This window comes from Maylandia zebra, linkage group LG5 (genome assembly GCF_041146795.1).
Source record: "Maylandia zebra isolate NMK-2024a linkage group LG5, Mzebra_GT3a, whole genome shotgun sequence".
NCBI classification, from domain to species: Eukaryota; Metazoa; Chordata; class Actinopteri; order Cichliformes; family Cichlidae; genus Maylandia; species Maylandia zebra.
Window position 1 is genome coordinate 32,400,324 of NC_135171.1, and position 15,178 is coordinate 32,415,501.

Below are 15,178 nucleotides of genomic sequence, written 5' to 3' on the forward strand. Positions count from 1 at the left end.
GTCAGAGGCAATGTGTTCATGCCTATCCAGTAGCGGGAGTGAGAGTTATGACAGAGCGGTTTTGACAGTCCTTCGCCTCTAGCCTCTAATTTCCAATATTTAGATAGCAGGATTGAGACTTGATTGGCTCAGAGCATTAACACCAGCGTGATGTTGATAATTTTACAGCTTATGAGGTGAACGCCTGCTGCTTTTGCTGAATAGGTCACATGTGGCTAAAGGAGACAGTTAGAGAATAAGGAAAAATTGCAGCATTAAGAGGTTGCACAGTAGTGTCGTGGTTAGCGCTTGCTTCTTCACAGCAAGGAGGTTACAACCCCTCTGCTCAGGGTTTGTCTGTGTGGAGGTTGGACACTTTCTTTGTGTCTCCACGTGTTTCGTTCAGGTGTGCCGGGTTCCTCATATCAAAGTGATTTAGGTCAATAGATGATTCTAAATGGGTCATGGGCATGCAAGAGTGTGTGATTATCTGTTTTGCTGCATTAGCACTGTGATTGACTGGTTACCTGTGCAGAGTGTACCCTCATTAGTCAGTTTTTTAGAAAATGGATGGATGCTAAAGTCAGTACTGTACTTTATATTATTTCAGTTCCATTTTCTGAGGAGACATTGTTTATAAATGATCAATTATTTAATTTTCAATTTATTATTAAAGAGATGGTTCTTGCATATTTTTCATCAGGCCTCTAGTGCTATTTATTCATTTGTATGACCTGCCCAATTTTGTAGATATTGGCTCTAGACATGTTTCCTTTCTCTTGAATATAATGGTGAAAAATACATTTTATTTTGTAGTATTTAGAGCACCAAAAATATAGTAGAAAAACTGAGATGCAGTGCGTCATTCCAGAGTTGCTAAAATACATCTTTTTACCCAGTTTTACGCCATTTTATGTAGAAACTTTTCTTTGTACAAATTTGCATCCATCAAAAGAAGCGTAAATAAGCTTTCTAAGGGTATAGCAGGGAAAAAACAAGCAGAGTGTATTGAAACCAGCAGTTTTAGGTTAGAGATCCAGTTTTATTCATACAGTGACCTTGTGGTTAAAAGTGCTGAAATTTGGATGATGATTATCTTTGGGCTAATAAGTCTACGAATGACCCCGTTTGCACTACCAAACAATGCATTTGATCCAGCATTACTTCATGATCTGCAGCTTGAAGGGCCATCCTACAAATAAAGTCAGCCCTTTAACTTCTGGAAAAGTTTTGTTTCTTCAAAAGCCCAGAGGCTAAAAGAAATATTTATTATTCAGTAATTACAGGAATTTGCTGTATTCCCAGTGATCTCCCCGCTCATGTTGGCGAGCTGTAACCGTGTCAGTGACATAGCCAGGATGTTCCCCTCCGCTGACTGGAGATGCCAGCAGTACCGTGAGGAGTTTGGCTGACCATGCTGCCACTCGGCCCTTTGGCTGCTCGTGGTAAACACTAAGCTCTGGGTCTCACTGAGCTAATGAAGCGGGGGGCTCCCTGTGACACTCTCCTTTCCCTAACTCACAGACACTGCTCTGTATTCTCCTTTTCTTCCCTCTCCTCTTGTCTCCCACATGCATCACCTCACTTTGCTTTGATTACGATGCTGTTGCTTTCTTTCAGTCTTGCTTTCTTGCTCCCCACCTTGCTGTATTTGTGTCTTTTTTTGCCTCCCATTGAGAAACCATTGCTCCTGTAATTCACTTCCAGTTACTCCCCAAAGGCTGGTGTCAGACAGGGGCCAAAAGTCAATTGGGGTCAGAGACTGTCAGTAGCACATCCCAGTCTGAGTTCACAGCTACTGGCAGGAGGAATGATAGCCACAGAGAGGTGCGCTGTGTTTACTCGTCTTCTCCAGTCTGCAGTGAAACAAAGAGCTGTGTAGATATGACAGGATATTTAATGGGCTTTTTAATAAAATATCTGTTAAATCAGTGAATTCTGGGTTTATGGAAAACAATTCATTTTAGCAGCAGAGGAAACTGCTGCATTTTGGCCACAATAAAAAAAAAACCATGTAGCTGGTTCTTGTAGCATTCACATTTTGCTGAAATACAGTCGGTTTGAGATGAGCTTCTGTCTTGTTTTTATAACTTCAGTATCCTCTCTGGGATTGTGAGTCAACAAAGAGCTGTTTCTGATTTCTGGACAAAAGGAGAGGCCATTGTTTAGAAACCATAAAATAAATTCTTAGAGCAGTTTTCTTTTTTTTTTCCTGTTGCACTACATTTTATTGAACATCCACTTCTTCGCTCATTTGATATTTTCTGTGGCATCCGCTCCAATCTCCCTAAGGCAGAGCCATTATGGGAAAGCATCTAATTTGATTAGGTTATCAGCACTTATCTGATTTTCTTTCCTCTGAAAGAACAGACACCATCTTTGCTGCTGTGCTGTTGTGTCCTTTGCTTTTATGATATGTGTTTAACATTGAACTCAGGGCCACCAAGAGACTGTTGCACAGTTTCACCTTGTCTTTGCAGTTGCTCTCAATGGTGGTTCTGCTTCTTTGCTTTTTGCTCCTCCATCTCCACCCCATCCCCCATCCACAATCTTCAATTTACTCTCTCTCTCTCCTTCTTTCTTTCTCTCTCTCTCTCTCTCCCTCCTTCTTCTTCTTATGCATAAATGAGATTTGTCTAGACGGGTGCTGGAGCACTGGCTCTGCAACCACAGGCCTCTGCATAACAAGCTCGTTATGCAAACGTGTCTGATTGGATGGCGCTGTTCCATTGGCTGCTGCTGTGATAGAGTGTGTGTGGGGGGTGGGGGGAGTGAGTGGCAGGATAGAAAGAAAGAGTGAGAGAAGAAAGAGAAAGGGGGAGAAGTTAAGAGATAGAGTGAGAGAGAAAATAATGGGGTGGAGGGGTGAGAGAGGAGAGCTATGAGATGTAAAGGAGAGAAAGTAAGAGGAGGAGAGAAAGAGAGAGAACGAGAGAGAGAGTTAGAGAGAGCCAGACACTGCTCAAATTTGGTCACCATGGCAACACAGCCAGGCTGCTGGTAGGGTTGGCGGGCGCTGCGGCAACGTGAGCCTTTCCACTGCGCTACAGAGCGAAACGCCTGCAAGTCTCTCCATGGAGCCACACAGGCCTGCTGAGCAACAGGCAGCGAGCAGAGCACAAAGCTGCTGTGCTCTAATTTTGCTCCACTGCATGTGCACACACAAGTTCACTCTCACATACAGTCATGTTTTACATATGCATAAACACACGCGAAGAGGAACTCTCACAAAAATAGCGTTTTGTTGTTTTTTTTTAAAAAGGAAAGCACTCACAAAGAATGAGCGCACCCACACACACACGCTCAAAAAAAACCCCAACATGTCCACAAACACACAAAAATGCTCTCTCACAGGAACGTGCCCAGTCAGAGACAGGGGCACAAATGGAAACTTCCACAGGCCTACCACATTCAAACACAAATAATTAGGTGGCATGTGCATGATGAGAGAAACAGCACACTTTCCCTCTCTCGCTTACTCATGCGCACATACTATCGTGAGCAACCACTAGCAAATTTGTTCATATGCAGCACTCTTGGTCACACAAACAACACCTGTTAACTGTTAAATCCATACAGCCTTCCAGATGTCTCATATTAAACCAGTAGGATGCAACTCAGGCTACAGATTAACTCTGAGCTCTGATTGGCTTGGGTACCTGAAGTGCTCTTTTTCTGGGTTTTCATTTCATGTAAAAGCACATTTAAAAGGTGACCATGCAGCCGCCTTGACTCTTCATCAAGTCACTGCTTACTTGTACTAATTTAAATATTTCATCACAGGCAGAAGAGTTATCATATTAGCAAGGCAGCGACACTTTCGAGTGATGTCATTTAATTTATGCAAATGCCATCAAGTAGTAGCTTTTATCTAAACTGCTTTAAAGTGCATTCACAGAATATGTTTTTAGAGTGGGTGGCCTCTGTGGGAGCTCTAATCCCTCACCCTGGCAAAATTAATGTCATGCTTATTTGCTTTATCAAGTTTAGTATTTTATTTATCCCCACCTTTTTAGCGCTAGATATAAAATTGGGTCTCAGAAGATTGCGCCTAGATTTCTTTTGTCCTGCTGTTTGTAAAATCCAAACCTGGAATCTAGTTGTGTCTCAGGAATCTGGCTTTGATGGCAGCTTTAGTCAGTCACGCTCGCGCCCTTAGGTACAGAGCTGAAGCGAGATTCAAAGCCAGATTCTACGTGTTTACATTTATAAAAATAGCTGCTTGGCAGAAGCTCTACACTACATCAAAGAAATAGCTTAGACAACATTTTCATTTAGTAAAAATATAAATCCAAATATACTAAAATATACTTTCAGCCTGTAAAGATGCCAGATTGAGACTGAGAAAGAGTGACATATTAACCTTTGCACAATTAAACAACATGCTGGTTGTTGGTGTATATGTAATGGGTTTTTTTTTACCTTCTCAAAATCCTCCAGGGAACAATTCAGGCACGACTTGACAGTGACCTGGAAGAGATTTCAGAGGTGGAGGAGGAACGGGAACGTCCGGAAATCGGCTCCGAAAGTGAGAGCAGCATGTATGGTCCCACCAAGAAGAAGAAGAAGAAACCCAAGGAGAAGAAAGAGAAAAAGCCCAGAAAGAAGAAGAGAGATGAAGAGGATGACGATGATGACGACGATGATGGTAACATGAAAGTAAGTGTATGTTCATGATGCTGACATGACTGTGTTTCAAATGAACATTAAAGTCTGTAGGGGGCTCTAGGTAATGTGTGCAGAAATTGTCCAAAGTTGTTATCACACAGCACAAGACCAGCCCTGTTCTCCATGCTTTAACTCCACTTGGTTAAGGTCAGTGAGCTGCCCGGGTGAAATATGCAGGGAGCTGGACTGTGAATTTGCTGGACAATTACCTGCTGTTCTCACATGTGCAAATGGAGGAAACCGGCAGGTTAAAGAGCGTTTAGAGTCTGATCCCTTTGTAATGCACATTTGCATTTCTCTCACCTTTGTCAGCTAATCTCTAGAGAAGTTCAGGGGGGTACTGCATGTGTAAAAATCACATTTATCAAAATAAGTGACCGTTTCTTTATACAGTAATCTGACGATAATGAAAAAACGTAATGATGCCAAGACTAAATTTAATATTAAGTCTCAATTGACTAATGGTAGATGAAGTCGGGGAAGGTGTTTAACTTTTTAGCATAGTTATCATAATTATAGGCTTGCTTTGAAAAAAAAAATAGTGTCTGATACCGAAAGACCGTGAAAACATGGCGTGTAATGCTTTGTTTGTGGATGTGGAAGGGTAAAAGATTAAAATAACTTTAATGTTCACATTTCATGTATTAAACATCATTAACATATGTGCGTTGATCTGTTATCTGTACACCCCCAGGAGCCCAAATCATCGAGCCAGCTGATGCACGAATGGGGTCTTGAAGATGTTCAGTATGGCTTCACTGAGGATGACTATAAAACCATAACCAACTACAAGGCTTTCAGCCAGTTCCTCAGGCAAGCATCTAATTTTGTCTGGATGATCTTTCATTGTGTTAAAGTGCTTTGTTTTGCCTCAGTTTCTCTGGACTGTCAAAGTCATTCTCTGAGAGTCTTCCAGCAAAACTCCACTGTGAGACTAGACTGTGTTGTGACGAGCAAACACTGCTCTTTTTGTTTGAGCTAGAAAGCTCGGCTGTTGGTATAAAGAGTCTGTCTCACCTGGGGCTGTCTGGCTCGGCTAAGCTTCTGCTCTGACAAAGTGGAGCATGAGCTCCTGCAGTGCCCCCTGTGTGTAGTCAGCTGCTTACTGGATGCCTGTGACAGCCAGGAGGCTCTGGGACTCGGTGCTCTGACCCACTATCTTTCACAGGCCAGCGTGCCAAACCTCAAGCTGTTGCCTGACAAATCGCAAACATGACATGCACACAGCAAAGCAGGGAGAATAAAACTTAAGGGGCAGTGGAGTGTCAGCAAATCAAGACCCAGTTCCCTCCAGTGCTGTGGGAAGCAGAGCTTCTATTAACAGGAATGAAGTGTGACATAATAAAGCTGCCATTGTTGTTTCATCTCCCCCTGGTTTTATTCAGGCCTCTCATTGCCAAGAAGAACCCGAAGATTCCCATGTCAAAGATGATGACAGTGTTAGGGGCCAAGTGGCGGGAGTTCAGTGCCAACAACCCGTTCAAAGGTGCATCTGCCACCGCTGTGGCCGCCGCTGTGGCTGCTGCAGTGGAAACGGTTACTGTGGCACAGCCAACGTCTGTCAGCAGCAGCCAGCTGAGCTCTCAGCTGGGGCCGATCAAAAAAGCCAAAACCAAAGAGGGAAAGGGTAAGACCTAATAAAAAGCGAGATCATTTTTAAGAAACGATAGCAAGAATGCCATCTGATTAACAGATCTCACGACTGACTCTGTGTGTGTCAGGACCAGGAGTTAGAAAGAGAAGTAAGACTGTGAAAGAAGTGAAGAAGAAGCCCAAGCCGAAGAAGACCAAATCAAAGTCGGGCCAAAGTGGGAAGAAGAAGAAAGCATCCTCGGTATGTCTTGCAGAACCCTTTTCCCTCAGCTTTCCCTTGAACGACATCAAAGCCACCGGCCTGTTTGCAGCACTTATTGTGAAAGTTGGTTTATCTTAATTCTTTCTGTAGCTCTGCGCTCCTTAGTTTCTGTGTTTGCTTTTCTAGAGTGAGGAGGACTTCCTAGAGGAGTCAGACTTTGATGACATCAGCATCCACAGTGCCTCTGTGCTTTCTGATACCTCGGGGGCCGCCACCAAGAAAAAGGCCCGACGTGGGCGGAAAAAAAGGAAAAGTATGTTTATTGTCTACTCTTGCCATGCTCTGTGGTGTGTTTTTCCCTCTAAAATCCCATTGAAATCCCTCAGAACCAGACTGTTTGATTTTGGGTAATGAGTAAATTAAAATGTATTTTTTTAAGCTTTATTTATTCCGGGAATGCTTTCTAAAGGCAGATGGTCTTCCACAGCAGCTAGTGTGCTTATACTCATTAAGATTTTTTTTTATATAGAGGATTCTAATGTGTAATTATCTTGCATTTATCTATGCATCCATATCTATGTGGCTTTCTATATGAGGGAACTGCCCAGGTTTAATTGTTCTGTAACCTTCTCCAGAGGAGGACGGTGATGGCTATGAGACAGACCACCAAGACTACTGTGAGGTTTGCCAGCAGGGTGGAGAGATCATCCTGTGCGACACCTGTCCCAGAGCTTACCACCTGGTCTGTCTGGACCCTGAGCTGGAGAAGGCCCCAGAGGGAAAATGGAGCTGTCCACACTGTGTAAGTACATTAGTTTGAGCAGACTGACACATTTTGTAAGGTGGTGACTGCCCAAGTTGGATTCATGAGAGTTACTTTTGGTGATATCTTTGATGCAACTAGTCCAGGGCTATACAATGTAACAGCCTGAACTGTTGGCACCATCTTTAACCATCAGCTCAAGTTTGATGTGAATACAGAGTCAATAAAACGGGGTTAACAGAGGATACGTTTGTTAACGAGGCTGAACTCTTTTCATGTTAATAAAAAACTGTATGCAATTTTTAGTATTCATTTTTAGGAAGTCTTTTAACTTTTTCTTGCTGGTCAGGTTTTTCATCTATTAAGGATTGAAACTCCCTCAGAAGTATTGTTAACACCTGCTCCGAAATCACAGGCGGAGAGATTTGTGCTCACTGTGAGGAAATCAGGTGATAAATAAGGCAAAAAAACATTATTATCCATCCTGAATATGTTTTGCCATCTGAGTTCAGGAAGTTGCTCTCAGGTCACTGTTACTTTGTACCCAGTGTAGAACAAACAGATTAAAATCCTTCATTACCTCAGATATTAGACAATTAGTGCTGACAGGAGTCATTCAGGTTATTTTTATTATTTTGTTTTTAATGGCTTTTTATTCTTACGATGTTAGTTGACTTCTGCCTTAACGTGCAGCAGTGTTTGTGATCAGCATTTAAAGACTGTAGGCTGTGTGACTATTAAGAGGAATTTTTGACTTTGTGAGCAGGTTTTGTGTATAAGCTGCAAACAAACTGTTCCCGACTGTGCACAAAAACAGCCAAGAAATCACGCAATTAAGAACAACTGGACTGTCAGTGTTTACGATGTTTGTTATCTTAACTTTACTTTCTGCGAATATCTCTATGTCTGAAAAATTGACATAGTCAGAGTTAAACTGAATATGTATGCTTAGTTTTACTCCCTAACATGCCCACATCAACTGTGTCCTCTAGGAGAAGGAGGGAATCCAGTGGGAGGCCAAAGATGAAGATGAAGATGAGGAGGAGGCTCCAGGTGAGGAAGAGGATGACCACATGGAGTTTTGCAGAGTTTGTAAAGATGGAGGAGAGCTGCTGTGTTGCGATACCTGCCCATCATCCTACCATATCCACTGCCTCAACCCGCCGCTTCCCGAGATACCAAATGGGGAGTGGTTATGTCCGCGCTGTATGGTAAGTTCATCTCAGTCGCCGTAGTATTTGATATTATTTTGTTTAAAATGGCTAATAATTAGGCATAGGTTCATGAAAATGTTGTAGTCAGAACAACTGGACATTTTACATACACTCATGATGGACATGAATGCTATTAATGGGACTTTGGGATTTCTGAACTGGTTTTTTTTTTTTCAGCATAAATGGTTGTACAGCATACACTCTTAATGATTTTAAACAAGAACTGAGTGCACAAGTTTGATTTATTTTAGATTTACTATAATCCACACAGTTCTTGTAGTTTCTAATATATCCATATACTCTCAATGATATGTGGATAAACTTTTCTTAGCAAGTTGCATCTTGAGAGGACACTTTTGGTAGTCATAAACAAACCTATGGCATAATTCTGGCTGGATATTTGACAACTCTTCTTGGCAGAATTGATAAAGTTAATTGGTTGGTTTCCTTGAAAGTACCCCGTTTTTAAGCCTACTTCACAAATTTTCAATAGTGTCGAGGTCTGTGTTTTAGGAAGCCCTTTCCAGAAGTTCAATCTTAACCGACTGTATCCATTTCAAAGAACTGTTGTCATACTTTTGACCCTGTGTGCATTAGAGAAAATTGAAAATAAATACAAACTTGTGCACCAAAATCTTATTGTTTTAAAGTCAATAAAGATGTATGCTATCAATTCATTCATCATTCATCCTGGAAAAAGAGCAGTTAAAAAAAATCATTAAAAGCCCAAAATTTGCATGACATTCATCTCCATGATGAGTGTAAGTAAACCTCAATTGTATATGTGCACAACGATATTTAGTTTAACATTTGCTTTGGTGGCAGCACGGTGGCACGGTGGTTAGCACTGTTGCCGCACAGCAAGACGGTTCCGAGTTCAATTCCACCATCTTTCTGTGTGGAGTTTGCATGTTCTCCACGTGTTTGTGTGGGTTCCCTCCGGGTACTCTGGCTTCCTCCCACCGTCCAAAGACATGCAGCTTGTGGGGATAGGTTAATTGGATAATCCGAATTGCCACTAGGTATAAATGTGAGTGCGAATGGTTGTCTGTCCCCGTGTGTTGGCCCTGCGACAGACTGGTGACCTGTCCAGGGTGTACCCTGCCTCTCGCCCTATGACAGCTGGGATAGGCTCCAGCGACCCCGAAAGGGAATGGATGGATTTTCTTTGGTGATTTTGTTCAAATTATTTTGTTTTTCAGTCTTGTCTTTTCTCTTTGTTGTTTACAAACGTGACACATTTACATCATGTTGATTATAATTACCAGAGCGCTGTCACTGATACATAATTGAATGATGCATAAATATACATTGTTAGAGAGCCAGAGCAGATAAAGGGTGACCTCTTTCACTTTGATAAGTGTGCACACCTACAGCAGTTTCAGCCACATTAGCTTGTTGATGTTAATGTGAAATACAGTGGGGCAAAAAAGTATTTAGTCAGCCACCGATTGTGCAAGTTCCCCCACCTAAAATGATGACAGAGGTCAGTAATTTGCACCAGAGGTACACTTCAACTGTGAGAGACAGAATGTGAAAAAAAAAATCCATGAATCCACATGGTAGGATTTGTAAAGAATTTATTCGTAAATCAGGGTGGAAAATAAGTATTTGGTCAATAACAAAAATACAACTCAATACTTTGTAACATAACCTTTGTTGGCAATAACAGAGGTCAAACGCTTACTATAGGTCTTTACCAGGTTTGCACACACAGTAGCTGGTATTTTGGCCCATTCCTCCATGCAGATCTTCTCGAGAGCAGTGATGTTTTGGGGCTGTCGCCGAGCAACACGGACTTTCAACTCCCGCCACAGATTTTCTATGGGGTTGAGGTCTGGAGACTGGCTAGGCCACTCCAGGACTTTCAAATGCTTCTTACGGAGCCACTCCTTTGTTGCCCGGGCGGTGTGTTTTGGATCATTGTCATGTTGGAAGACCCAGCCTCGTTTCATCTTCAAAGTTCTTACTGATGGAAGGAGGTTTTGGCTCAAAATCTCACGATACATGGCCCCATTCATTCTGTCCTTAACACGGATCAGTCGTCCTGTCCCCTCGGCAGAAAAACAGCCCCATAGCATGATGTTTCCACCCCCATGCTTCACAGTAGGTATGGTGTTCTTGGGATGCAACTCAGTATTCTTCTTCCTCCAAACACGACGAGTTGAGTTTATACCAAAAAGTTCTACTTTGGTTTCATCTGACCACATGACATTCTCCCAATCCTCTGCTGTATCATCCATGTGCTCTCTGGCAAACTTCAGACGGGCCTGGACATGCACTGGCTTCAGCAGCGGAACACGTCTGGCACTGCGGGATTTGATTCCCTGCCGTTGTAGTGTGTTACTGATGGTGACCTTTGTTACTTTGGTCCCAGCTCTCTGCAGGTCATTCACCAGGTCCCCCCGTGTGGTTCTGGGATCTTTGCTCACCGTTCTCATGATCATTTTGACCCCACGGGATGAGATCTTGCGTGGAGCCCCAGATCGAGGGAGATTATCAGTGGTCTTGTATGTCTTCCATTTTCTGATGATTGCTCCCACAGTTGATTTTTTCACACCAAGCTGCTTGCCTATTGTAGATTCACTCTTCCCAGTCTGGTGCAGGTCTACAATACTTTTCCTGGTGTCCTTCGAAAGCTCTTTGGTCTTGGCCATGGCGGAGTTTGGAGTCTGACTGTTTGAGGCTGTGGACAGGTGTCTTTTATACAGATGATGAGTTCAAACAGGTGCCATTCATACAGGTAACGAGTGGGGGACAGAAAAGCTTCTTACAGAAGACGTTACAGGTCTGTGAGAGCCAGAGATTTTCCTTGTTTGAGGTGACCAAATACTTATTTTCCACCCTGATTTACGAATAAATTCTTTACAAATCCTACCATGTGAATTCATGGATTTTTTTTTCACATTCTGTCTCTCACAGTTGAAGTGTACCTCTGGTGCAAATTACTGACCTCTGTCATCATTTTAAGTGGGGGAACTTGCACAATCGGTGGCTGACTAAATACTTTTTTGCCCCACTGTATGTCTCCTTTAGGAGGGTGATTGCTTGTCAAAGACTTTCATATTCATCTTCATATTTTTACAGAAACTCATTATTGTTACTCAGTCAGAAGCTAAGAAGAGCTGTGTGTGTGACAGAACCTTACTTTTTCCTTGCAGTGCCCTCCCCTTAAAGGAAAAGTACAAAAGATTATGCACTGGACGTGGGGAGAAGCTCCGCTGCCAGCCGAACCACCTACAGGACCTGATGGCAAGCCAACAGATCCGCTCACCAACCCCCCGCTCAAGGGCCGCCCAGAGAGGGAGTTCTTTGTTAAGTGGGCTGGCCTTTCGTACTGGCACTGCTCCTGGGTCAGCGAACTGCAGGTGAGATGCCAGAAGTCAGTCCAGTCTCAAATTAACATTTCTGCTCTTCTTGGCCAAAGTGTTCTCTTTGTTAAATATAGAACAAACCGAAGGAGCCAAGGGAGGATTTTACTGGATGATCTATTACTTTTTAATATAATATTAGAAAAACACAATGTTACATGAAATCTATTTTTCAGTTTTTCATGGAGAAGTTTTCCTTCAAATGCTCGACAAAGCACCTAATTTATTTTACACGAACTTTTTCTTTATTAATATCAGTCTGGGTTTTTTGTAACTAATTAAGTCAGTTTCATTGTTACAGATGGAAAATAATATATTGCATTTTTGTACCTACTTTGCTCAAGGAGGTGCTTGAAGGAAACTTACAAAACCAATAGTTTTGCTTTGTTGCTGGTTGTGCAGTTGGAGCTGTACCACACGGTCATGTACCGGAACTATCAGCGTAAGAACGACATGGACGAGCCCCCGCCATATGACTACGGCTCCGGAGAGGAGGAGCTCAACAGTGAGAAGAGAAAGAGCAAAGATCCCCAGTATGCTGCGATGGAGGAGCGCTTCTACCGTTATGGCATTAAACCAGAGTGGATGGTTATCCACCGGATAATCAATCATAGGTAGCTGCTCACACAGACTCTCAGACCAGGGTTTTCAGGATGTATTTAAAATACCATACATTTTATAGACCAGATATTCTAATTATTGCTTTTAACATTTCACAATATATCTGTATAACAGTTAAATGATCAGAAAGAAACATCTTCCATATGGCGGTCTCATATCAAGTTGTTTTTCAGTGTCTGTTTAATGATCAGTGTGATAAATTTATAAAACCTGCAGCTGTTTTCTGCTTTGTAGTTTTGATAAAGATGGTGATGTGCACTACTTGATCAAGTGGAGAGACCTGCCCTACGACCAGTGCACCTGGGAGGTGGATGATTTCGACATCCCAGATTATGAAAGTCATAAAGCTTCTTACTGGGATCACAGGTTAGTTAACTGTGTTTTGTACCTTTTTCAAGTAGCTTTCTCACGGTGGGAAGATGACAGTGAGAACACAGAAATCCCCTGCACACAAAAGTAAACAAAAGCATATGCCTACATCTGCTGCTGTTTCCCTTCATCCTCGCCCTCTGTCTGTGACAACCGTTAGAGTCATTTGTTGTGACATGAAATTGTTGCTTCGTTATAATTTTTTTTCCTTTTCCTCAGAGAGCAAATTTTAGGAGAGGATCAGCGCCCTCTTGTGGTGAGGAAAGGCAAGAAACTAAAAGATGACCATCCAAAGAGAGAAGTCCCTCCTGATGCCCCAATCATAGATGTAAGTTTGGATATTTGGGCCCACTTCTGCCAACTGAACTGTGATTCCCTGCAGCAGGTTTTTGCAGCAAACATTTCAAAAGTAATGCTCTCGATCTAAAGCCACAATTTATCGTGGCTGATTATTCTAGAGTCTATATTTAAACTGCACATATACAGTACTGTGAAAAAGTTATGAGTCACCCCTCATTTCTTTGCATTTTGCTTGGAAAATGGTATATAGGTGCTACGAAATATGGGCTAAATGGAAATACAGAGTAAAAGTCAAAGCCAAAGTTTTTACAAATTTAATTAGCTTGATATGAACACCTTCATTCTTCCGGACAGCCTGAACTCTCTTAGGCAATCCTTCATATAATTTCTTTAAGGATAATTCAGGGATAGTTCTCCAGGCCTCTTGAAGGACATTCAAAGCTCTTCTTTGGATGTTGACTGTGTTCTGTTCAGTTCTTTGTCAAGAGGATCCCACACAGTTTCAGTAATGTTGAAATCCAGGCTCTGGGGAGGCCAATCCAAAACTGATAGTTTTCTATTGTGTATTTTTCTATTCAGGTATGCTTTTACTGCACTGAGAGTGTGTTTGTGATGCTTTAAAATGGCATTGCATGTTGGATCAAAATCTTATGGAACTTTTCTGCATTCATAATTTCAGCAGTTTTGACAAGATCAAACCATGTTTTACATGGTGAAGCACCAGATGCATCTCTCACATCTTATCTCATGTTTTCCTGGATCTTTTCATGTTTCATAAGGACATGACTTTTAGATACTGTTCATCTGCTGTTGGTAGTTTTTTAGGTCTCCCGCTTCTTGTTTTGTCCAACTGTTCATTTTTTAAAGGCAAATTATGGGTTTTTGTGACAGATTGCTTGTAATGAAGCCCATAAAGATAAAATTTCAGATTTGTCCTTTGCTAAGTTTTCTTATGTTTATGCTAATGTTTTTTATGCTTAAATGATTCATAGGTTGATATTAAGTTGTTCAAAAACTACAAGATCTGGACTGGAAATGAGAGCCAAAGTAACAAAATAAAAAAGCATTGAAAGACCTTCCGAAAGACTCTTACAAGATTCTGCCTCCTATTTCTATTATCAGCCCACCATCAAGTTTGAGCACCAACCATGGTACATTAATGCCACTGGGGGAACGCTACATCCGTACCAGCTGGAAGGCCTGAACTGGTTGAGGTTCTCCTGGGCTCAGGGCACAGATACGATCCTGGCTGATGAAATGGGCCTGGGAAAGACGGTGCAGACGATAGTGTTTCTCTACTCGCTGTATAAGGAGGTAAGACTGAAAGACTGTCCTCTTTTGTCTTTTCCATATTGCATTGCATAGATCACATTTTGGTTCTGTGGGTGTAATTCATAAAGCACCTGTTAGTAATATAAATGGGAATATAAACTTAGAGCTAATAATATTGTGCGTAAAAAGTAAAATGATGAACTGAGTTCTTCTTCGGGTGATGTATTTTATGGGGAAGTAACCTAATGTCTCCTGTCTCTGTCAGGGTCATTCCAAAGGACCTTTCTTGGTGAGCGCACCCCTTTCCACTATCATTAACTGGGAGAGAGAATTTGAGATGTGGGCTCCAGATTTCTATGTGGTGACATACACTGGAGACAAAGACAGCAGGGCAATCATCAGGGAGAACGAGTTCACCTTTGAAGACAGTGCAGTAAAATCAGGGCGGAAGGTGTTCCGTATGAAGGTAGTGTACCCCATGCTCATCCATGTTTTTCTCACCAGGTCAAAATACTGTTTTTCAAGTGCATACTTTTTGAAGCCGCAGGTGATGAAATAAATGATAATTTTACTTTGTTTTTAATTCATTTTATGCCTATTACATGCAGCACATACTAAATCATCGTATCTACCATCCAATCTGCTCCCTTGCAGAAAGACACTCCTATCAAGTTCCATGTGCTGCTGACATCTTATGAGCTGATTACTATAGATCAAGCCATTCTGAGCTCTGTCACCTGGGCCTGTCTGGTGGTAGATGAGGCCCACAGATTGAAAAACAACCAATCAAAGGTAAAGCTGCACCGCCTGCACTGAGATATATCCT

General features: G+C 42.0%; 1 protein-coding gene across 3 annotated transcripts in view; it reads left to right on the top strand.

Annotated features, from left to right (window-relative positions):
* chd5 (chromodomain helicase DNA binding protein 5) overlaps positions 1-15,178 on the top strand; it is a 38,622-nt gene that overhangs the window by 8,094 nt on the left and 15,350 nt on the right. For all 3 annotated transcript variants that reach the window (XM_004547437.6, XM_012918201.5, XM_004547438.5), the window contains exons 3-16: positions 4,420-4,638; positions 5,342-5,460; positions 6,033-6,274; positions 6,369-6,481; positions 6,629-6,755; positions 7,078-7,244; positions 8,198-8,416; positions 11,581-11,787; positions 12,193-12,404; positions 12,646-12,777; positions 13,000-13,108; positions 14,203-14,394; positions 14,618-14,818; positions 15,007-15,144. In XM_004547437.6, coding sequence (XP_004547494.3) covers positions 4,420-4,638; positions 5,342-5,460; positions 6,033-6,274; positions 6,369-6,481; positions 6,629-6,755; positions 7,078-7,244; positions 8,198-8,416; positions 11,581-11,787; positions 12,193-12,404; positions 12,646-12,777; positions 13,000-13,108; positions 14,203-14,394; positions 14,618-14,818; positions 15,007-15,144 — 2,397 coding nt within the window. The remainder of the gene's footprint in view (positions 1-4,419; positions 4,639-5,341; positions 5,461-6,032; positions 6,275-6,368; positions 6,482-6,628; positions 6,756-7,077; positions 7,245-8,197; positions 8,417-11,580; positions 11,788-12,192; positions 12,405-12,645; positions 12,778-12,999; positions 13,109-14,202; positions 14,395-14,617; positions 14,819-15,006; positions 15,145-15,178) is intronic.